The sequence below is a fragment of the Orycteropus afer genome, unplaced genomic scaffold (assembly GCF_000298275.1).
Source record: "Orycteropus afer afer isolate SDZICR_OR568_19922 unplaced genomic scaffold, OryAfe1.0 scaffold00265, whole genome shotgun sequence".
Taxonomy (NCBI): domain Eukaryota; kingdom Metazoa; phylum Chordata; class Mammalia; order Tubulidentata; family Orycteropodidae; genus Orycteropus; species Orycteropus afer.
In genome coordinates, this window is record NW_006921852.1 from 1655779 (window position 1) to 1665190 (window position 9412).

A 9412-nucleotide genomic window follows, 5' to 3' on the forward strand; every position below is an offset into this window, starting at 1 on the left:
TCCTTCCGAGGAGTGGCTGGTGGGTTTGAACTGCCAGCCTTCTGGTTAGCAGTCAAGTGCCTTAGGCACTATGCTACCAGAGCTCCCATATTAGCTCATTTAATTGTAATTTAAAGAATAAAATCTTTAAGCATTTTAAATAGACATGTGCAATAATGGAGCAAAATTTCAAAATTAATCTTGAAGAGATACAATATAACATTTTAAAAGAGAAACCAGACCTTTCTGGATGGCAGAAACACCACTTGCTGAAGTACTACGTGTATGTGCAAACGTGCACTCTAGATGATTATAGAGTTTCATGAAGTCTTCATTTCCTCTAAGCTGATTTTTTGCCCGAGTCATTCCTTTATAAATGAAGAAAAGGCTTTCCAAATAAGTAAACTTAATAACTAAAATAATCAAATTATTTATCTAAAAATTATCTGTTAGCAATAAATGCAATTTTTTCCAATTTAAACATGAAAACCATCATTTTCAGTTCCACATACACATATATATTAATGAATTGCTTTTTTCCCTGAAGTTTATCAAAAACAAATAAACAAGGCCATATGTTATATAATTATTCCATTGCTTTTTAAAATAAAACATTTTTCAGGAATCTAAATCTGTTATATGCCTCTAACCAAAATAATGTCTATCAAATTTTTTTAAATAGGTTTACATACTTTACCTTTAGCTCCATCCATAATTCCACAAAGGAATAAATATAATGATCTCATTCCCATTTGCTGTAATAATTCATAACCATGATATAAACTAATACAAATAGCAAACTCTCCCTCAATTATTCCTTGTTGTATTCCCTAGAAAACAAAAGCATACACCAAATTTAAACAAAGAAAGAAATGAGATATTTGCTCCTAGCCCAACTGGTCAGGCCAGCAGTAAGTATAACATTTGCAATATAACTGAAATGTTCATAATAATTATTCCTTTCTATATTGGTTAAAACTGATCCATTCTATAAATGTCATGTTATATGTGGAAAGGTGCCAATATATTTTTCACATGAAATCTTTCCCTTTATTTAATTTTTCTTTAACTAGACAGGAAAGAAAGTTTAAAGAGAGCAAGGCGAGAAATATTTGTTATATTCTGTTTCTCTCTCACCAAAAAACACCAAACTCACTGCCATCGAGTTATATCTGACTAATAGCAACTGTGGGTTTCTGAGGCACTACACAGATACATTTGTTCTTTTAAAAATACTTACTAAGCACCTGGGAGTTCAAACCCATCAACCACTCCTTGGAAGGAAGACTAGGCAATCTATTTCTGTAGTACTACCGCCCCGGAAACCTAAGGTGGGGTCGCTATGAGTCAGATCCAACTCCATGGCAGTAAGTTTGGTTTGGTTTTGGTAAGCTAGCTATTTAGGATACAGTAAAAAAATAATTCCATATGGTCTGTCTTCATAAATGTTTCTGGTGATTAGGACAAATATTTAATCAAAGTGTTCAACACCAACATTTAACACCAAGTATACATGCCATATAATATCTGGCACTGAGTGCCGGACACTGTTCTAAACACATTACTTGTATAAATTCATTTAATCTTAATAAGATCCCTAAGAGACAGGTACTATTTTTATGCCCCGTTTATAGGGAAGGAAGCCATCATCACAGCTGGTTAGTACTAGAGCTAGTATTTGAACATAGGGAATTTGGCCCAAAGTCTATGTGCTTTTTACCATTACTTTATACACTACTGTCTCTCATAGAAAAGTGAAGTAGACATTCCTTTTCTAGAAGGACAAAACAGGTATACCTAAATGATATGATAGTTTCTAAAGAAGAGCATTGAAACACTATTTTCATTCTTTCCTTTATCATACTTTCAATAGCATTTAACCTGTTTGTATCACATGGGCATTCATGAGAAAAAGACATGATGATCTGCATCCATAAAATTACATCCAAGAAAACCCAATAGGACAGTTCTACTCTGTCACATAGGGTCACTATAAGTCAGATCAACTTACTGGCACCCAACAACAACCTAACATAAGTATTCAGTGACAGTAATCTTAAATGTTTCCAGGATAGTGATAAATGCCCTAAAATGGCACCCTAATTACCTAAAAGGGTCAAAGCACCTCTCTGCAAAATAAACCCTCACCAGTAAGATTAAGTTCAACAGGTTTAGATTTAGGATTTCAAATTTCAATGGCCCTTAACTCCTACCAATATTAATAAAATTTAGTATAAAATGTACTGCAATTTCATTTAAAAAAAAAAAAAGGCTCACACAGAGGTCATCCCAAGTGCTACAGGATAAAGGCCACAATTCTTACTCTAACATTTAAATCTCACTCCCATGTGGTCACAATCTAGATTAACCAGATCTGACTTCCTCAATCCTCTATCCCAGGAAAAATGGTTGGCTCAATGTCTCCTTCATGCCTTTGCCCCATTGCCTCTATTCTTTTGTACACTGATTCCCTCTCAGCTTAAAGAGACACTCAGGGCCTTTCTGTGCTTGTGAGCTTCTCTTCTAACTCTGTACCTAGCCTGCAGGATATATTCCAGTTCATATAAGTATTTTTCCTACAGAGATTAGAAATAAGTCACTTAATGTGATGCTTCCTCTAACCTCTGGTATAAAGAATAAGACTAAATGTTCTGCATCTAAAAGTTAGTTAGAACCTACCTCCTCATGAGCCTGTGACTTTGCAATCTAGAAATAAACTAAAAGACAAATTCTTCATTAAAAGTTAAGATAAATTCATCTTAATTCAAATCATTAAATGGTATTCTTGCTATATTTTTTCAAGCTTTTATAATTAATATAAACCATATCTGAATTCTTAATGGGTTAATATTTTTTATATATATTGTTAAAAATAGGCTTTTTTTTTTTTTTTAAATCATCTACATTTCATCCTGGTTCTGAGTAAAAATTAAATCTATCAACAAAATGTATTTAGAAATACCTACCACAATATCTGGAGATGGGTTTTTCCTAAATTGATCTCTTGCCAGAATTAGCTGATATTTTGTAAGGCTGGGGATATCTTTTCTCATCAAAACATTCCTCTGAATCAAAGAACTGGCAAATGCTTCCAAAATCTGCAAATTTTAAAACAATATAAGCTTTTTTAAGAAGCATATTTTCAAATACAATCATTTCCTTACATATTAAAATGAGTTACACATTAAAAAGTTTGTCTTAAAATAAGTTTTTAAGTAAACACAGCAAAGTCAAAAATAAAATTTTAAAGTACTTGACACCTTAGATACCATTCCGCATAAGAATCAGCACAAGCTATTATTTGATCTAATTATAATTTAGGAAGACATTATATTTATTTCTTAATGGCCCTCCTCCCTACTTGCCCTCCACACACCCTATAATTTAAATACCATGAAAGGAGGGCTATTGGTTTCTTCCTTGGCATTCAGTGATAAGAGTGTTGCATCCTGAGTGTCTAGAAGAGTCTTACAGAGTAAAAATTTGTACACAGTTCAATAAATCAAAATGTATAGAGTATGTTTAATTTTACTCTTTGATTCATTGAACAAATATTTATTGAGCATTTATTATGTATCTAGCATTGTCCTAAATGCTGGGGACACTGTGGTTAAGACCAATGGAGTCTCTACTTTCATATAGTTTACATTTCAAAAGGGAAACAAAGAATAAAGACAACAATAAGAACAAATAAATCAGATAATTTCAATCATGATAAATTCATTTTGTATTTCCCCCTTAGATAATAGGGTTCTAGTATATGTAAAACATGATGCTATATGTAAAACATGATGCTGATCCCACAAATTATAATTTCAAAGACGTCATCATCACCATATTAATGATATAAAATGAGGTAACTGCATATTCTCACAACCAGATTCTGTTAACGAAAATATTTACATTACTAATTCACTTATTAAAACCCTGAATTGTGATTAAAATGGCCTACTTGGATATATGCCTTCTGGATGGCTCTAAGTTCTTCACCAAGGGGAACAACAAGCTTTTCAACTCGTCTTTCATGAGAGTATGGCAAAATATCTGGAGAATCTTCAGAACGAAGCTCTATCTTCCCAATTAGTAGGTTAGTAATAACCTGCTGTACAGCCTATGAAAAAATCAATTAAATGTGACTATCATTACATGTTAAATCTTTTGTTTAAGTCACTACCAGAAATAAAATAGCAGTAAAATTTTGAAAGAAGCATTAGAAATTCGTATCATATATCTTTAAAAAACAGACAAAATTATAAAGCACATCAAAAGTGGCACAAAACCAAAAAGCCATTGCTGTCAAGTCAATTCTGGCTCACAGCAACCCTATAGGACAGAAGAGGACTGTTTGTTCCATAGGGTTTCCAAGGCTATAAATCCTTATGGAAGCAGATTGCCACATTTTTCTCCCACAGAGCAGCTAATGGGTTTGGCCACCAACCTTCCAATTAGCAGCCAAGCAATTAACCCTGTGCCACCAAGGCTCCTTCTAAGTAACACATTAGGGGGAAAAGGCTTTTGCTGCATCTTTCTCCCACTCAGCCATTTACGTTAAGCATCCAAGAAATAAGAATACTAGTAAATGCCAAAAAATTCCTCAAACCTGTTCTGCATTTACCAATCAACGGCAGTGATACATGTGCCTTCCACCAACATTTTATAAAGACTCAGGCAAAACAGAAATTCCCCAAAAGTTGTACAATACAGTCAGTGTTGGAGCCTCATTTACTGGAAAATACTTTTTTCCACTGACTTTTTGTGGGGAAAACAGAGAGAAGTGTTATTGCTGTTACAGGAAACAAATATATCATGGGAATACTTTACAAATTGGCTTGTTAGAGATTGAGGGTATAGGATCTATACTAAATCAATTATTGATAAATGAATAGGACAGTTTCCATTTAAATCAATATATATGATATGAATATATTTCTGGGACTAAATGCCATCACCCAAAGTTTATAAAGAAATTTAATTGTAAAATTAGGGAACCAGAGAAAAATCATACAACCTGTTGATATTAACAATCTGGGTACCAGAAGACTACAGTAGTGACAATGTGATCATTAACAATTAAAAAAAGAAAGAACAGAAAAAGGGATCCCAAAATTATCTAAAAAGTAAAAGTATGTTTTTTTTAAACTGTGGTTTGGGTGAAAGTTTACAGAGCAAATCAGTTTTCCATTCAATAATTTTATACACATTTTGTTTCATTGCAACATTAGTGGCAATTCCCTCAATATAACAGCAGTATTCCCGCCTCCTCCCTGGTTTCCTCAGTTTCCATTCCTCCTTTTTTCCTGCCCTTTTGCCTTCTGAACTTTGTTTTTGGGCCAGTGCAGCCCTTATGGTCTCAAAGTGTTGATTATTCTGAGTACATTCCCGAAGTGTTATTGTTCACTTTATAGGCCTGTCTGTTGTTTGGCTGCAAGGTAAAAGGCTTTTGTTTTATTTTGAATCAGAAACGTCTAGTTTCAGACAAAAAATAAAACTTATAAAGACAAAAATCATGTCTTACTCACCTCTGTATTCCCAATACTTGGCACAGTCCTAATACACTGCATTATAGTTACTGGAAGGAGCTCTGGTAGAGCTGTGGTTAAAGAATTGGGCTGCAAATCAAAAGGTTGGTGGTTTGAACCCACCAGCCACTCTGCAGGAAAAAGATAAGGGAGTCTGCTTTCATAAAGATTTATAGCCTTGGAAACCCTTTAAGAGTCACTATGAGTCAGAATCAACTCAATGGCAGTGGGTACAGTTAGTGGGATCCACAGACATTCAAAATCTATCTATGACTATTTTATAACACTGAGTAAGACCTTAATAATTTTAATAATTATTTAACAAGTGTTTGAGTATTGACCACATACCAGGTAATGAATTGGTAAAATAACTACAATCAAGATAGACATAATCTTACATTCATGTAGCTAATATTCCAGTGGGGCATAAAAACAACAAATGAGTAAGAAAAGAATTAAATATCATGACTGTTAAGAAAATAACTGGAGAGAAAAAGATGACTTTAAATATACTATTAGAGTAGATCTTTCAGCAGGGGTGACATGTAACTTGAGACTTAAAAGATGACCAAAAACAACTGTGCATGTTTAAACTGAGGAGCAGCAAGACCAGAAATAGAACAGAAAGTTCTAAAAACTGCAAAGGCTATGAACAGAATGAACAAAGTCTTACAGCTTTGCTTGCAGAGTTGAAAGCTAACGCAGCAAGTATCCAGTAGGATCCCTAACCGATACAAGAGACCATTCAGAGCTACTAAAATCAAAATGTCATGGAACAGGGCTCAAAACCTGCATTTTTACCCATTCCTAGATAAACAGTTACTTCCAGGTATAGGACAGAAAAAATACTAGATGAGTGTAAAATATCTTGTGATGCAGAAAATAAAGCGCTCAAAAAAATGAAAACATTGGTACAAGTGTAAAACATATGTTGTTGTTGTTGTAATGTGCCGTCAAGTCAGACCCGACATAGGAGCCATCTAAAAGAATAATATGACCAAAGCTGGGGTAAAATGAACAACAAAACAAATAAGGATAAAATTAGATTATAGCTCACAAAATAGAATAAATATATGTTAGTCCATACTGATATAAATAATTGAATAAACAAATAAATTAGGGAGAAAAGACAGGCACTCATTACAAAAGAATTCTAATTAACAAATATTAATGAGGGCAACAGCAAACAATAATTAAACAATACTACAGAAATAATCTCTGCAAGGAAGAATTATCAGTGAATGCAAAACTTAGTAGGCAAAATGTGATGAAAAAGAGGATACTTCACAGAGTCTAAGTATCTCCCCGTAAGATAGTTATTAATTGTTGGTATTGTTGTTAGGTACCATCAAGTAGGTTTCGACTCATAATCAGCAAACAGAATGAAACACTGCCCAGTCCTGTACAATTCTCATAATTGTCCTATACTTGAGCCCATTGTTACAGCCACTGTGTAATCCAACTCACTGAGGGTCTTCCAATTCTTCCCTGACCTTCTACTTTACCAAGCACAGTATTCTTCTTCAGGGTCTGGTCCCTCCTGATAATATGACCAAAGCACAGGAGACAAAGTCTGGCCATTCTTTCTTCTGAAGGGTATTCTGGCTGTTCTCCTTCCAAGACATATTTGTTCATTCTTCTGGCAATCCATGCTACATTAAATATTCTTTGCCAACACCGTAATTCAAATGTATCAACTCTCCTCTGGTCTTCCTTATTCACTGTTCAGCTTTCCATGCATAAGAATCAATAGAAAAGACAACAGCTTGGGTCAGGAGCACCATAGTCTTCAAAGTAACATTTTTGCTCATCAACGCTTTAAAGAAGTATTTTGCAGCAGATCTGCCCAATGCAATTCATCCTTTCATTTCTTGACTGCCGCTTACATGCTTGTGGATCTATGTAAAATGAAATCGTTAACAATGTCAATCTTTTCTCCATCTATCATGATTATTATTAGTGCAGTCATGAGGATTTATGTTATCTTTATGTTGAGGAGTAATCCATACTGAAGACTATAGGCTATGATCTTCATCAGTGAGTGCTTCAAGTAAAACTGTTTAGCTGCACACTGTAGGTTAATGAGTTAATGAGTCTTCCACCAATCTTGATGCCACTTTCTTCTTCATAGAGTTCAGCTTCTCTGATTATCTGCTCAGCATACAGACTGAATAAGTATGGTGAAAGGACACAAACCTGACACACACCTTTCCTGATTTTAAACCACGCAATATCCTCTTTGTCCTATTTGATGATAGCCTCTTGGTCTATGTACAAGTTCCTCCTGAGCACAATTAAGTGTTCTGGAATTCCCATTCTTTGCAATGTTATCCATAATTTGTTATCCACACAATCAAAGGTCTTCACATAGTCAATAAAATACAGGTAAACATCTTTATGGTACTCTCTGCTTTCAGCCAAGATCCATCTGATATAAGAAATAATATTCCTTGTTCCATGTCCTCTTCTGAATCCAGCTTGCTTTCTGGCAGTTCCCTGTCTATGTACTGCTGCATCCATTTTTTAAATTATTCTCAGCAAAATTTTACTTGCGTGTGGTATTACTGGTATTGTTCAATAACTACCTCATTCTGTTGGATCACTTTCTTTGGGATGGGCACAAATATGGATCTCTTCCAATTGGTTGGCTAGGAGCTTATCTTACAAATTTTTTGGCATAAATGAGCGCTTGCAGTTTCATCTGTTTGTTGAAACATCTCATTGGTTTTATCATAAATTCCTAGAGCCTTTTTTTCACCAATTCTTTCAGTATACCTTAGACTTCATCTTTCAATACCATCAGTTCTTGATTATATGCTACCTCCTCAAATGGTTAAATATCAACCAATTCCGTTTGCTACACTAACTCTGTGTATTTCTTCCATCGTTTTTGATGCTTCCTGCATTGTTCAATATTTTGCCCATAGAATCCTTCAATATTCCAACTTGAGGCTTGAATTTTTACTTCAGTTCTTTCAGCTTGAGAAATACTGGCATGTTCTTACCCTTTGCTTTTCTAACTCCAGGTCCTTGCACATTTCATTATAATACTTTACTTTGTCTTCTTAAACTGTCCTTTGAAATTTTCTGTGCAGCTCTTTTACTTCATAATTTCTTCCATTCACTTTAGCTATTCTCCATTTGAGAGCAAGTTTCAGAGTCTGTTCTGACATCTGTGTTGGTCTTGTCTTTCTTTCCTGTCTTTTTAATGATGTTTTGCTTTTTCATGTATGATGCTCTTGATGTCATCCCACACTCGTCTTATCTTAGGTTAGTGGTGTTCAATGTGTCAAATCTGCTTTTCAAGTGGTATCTCAATTCAGGTAGGGTATATTCCAGGTTGTATTTTGGCTCTCCTGGAATTATTTTAATTTTCTTCAGCTTCTACTAAAACTTGCATACGAGCAACAGATGATCTGTTCCACAGTTGGCCCTGGTCTTGTTCTGACCAATGATACTGAGCTTTTTGTCTCTTTCCACTGATGTAGTCTCTTTGATTCCTGTGTATTCTACCTGGCAAGGTCCATGTGCATAATCATCATTTATGTTATTGAAAAAATGTACCTGCCATAAAAAAGACCAGGCTTACTGGTCTGATGAGACTGGTGAAACCCCCGAGTCACCCTTCAGGACTGGAATTTAACTCACTCCCGTGGCTTCCAGCCAAACAACAGACAGGCATACAAGGTGAACATTTACCCCAGGTAGATATATTCCTTAGAAGAATCAATCATGGGAGATTAGAAGAGCAGTATTTGCACAGGGAGATAGCTTAGAGGGCAGGAATACATATGAAAGAAGGACACAGGGAAGAGATAACTACAAGGAGAAAGTGGGAAAAGAGTTGTTACATTGTGAGTATTGCAGTCAACGTCATGAAAGAAAACGTGTATGAACTGCTGTATAGAAAATGA

At 34.8% G+C, this 9412-nt stretch overlaps 1 protein-coding gene across 1 annotated transcript in view; it reads right to left on the minus strand.

Annotated features, from left to right (window-relative positions):
- FANCM (FA complementation group M) overlaps positions 1-9412 on the minus strand; it is a 99456-nt gene that overhangs the window by 80681 nt on the left and 9363 nt on the right. Inside the window, exons 4-7 of the mRNA XM_042782221.1 lie at positions 3932-4090; positions 2946-3077; positions 677-809; positions 222-347 (exon numbers count right to left, since the gene is read on the minus strand). Coding sequence (XP_042638155.1) covers positions 222-347; positions 677-809; positions 2946-3077; positions 3932-4090 — 550 coding nt within the window. The remainder of the gene's footprint in view (positions 1-221; positions 348-676; positions 810-2945; positions 3078-3931; positions 4091-9412) is intronic.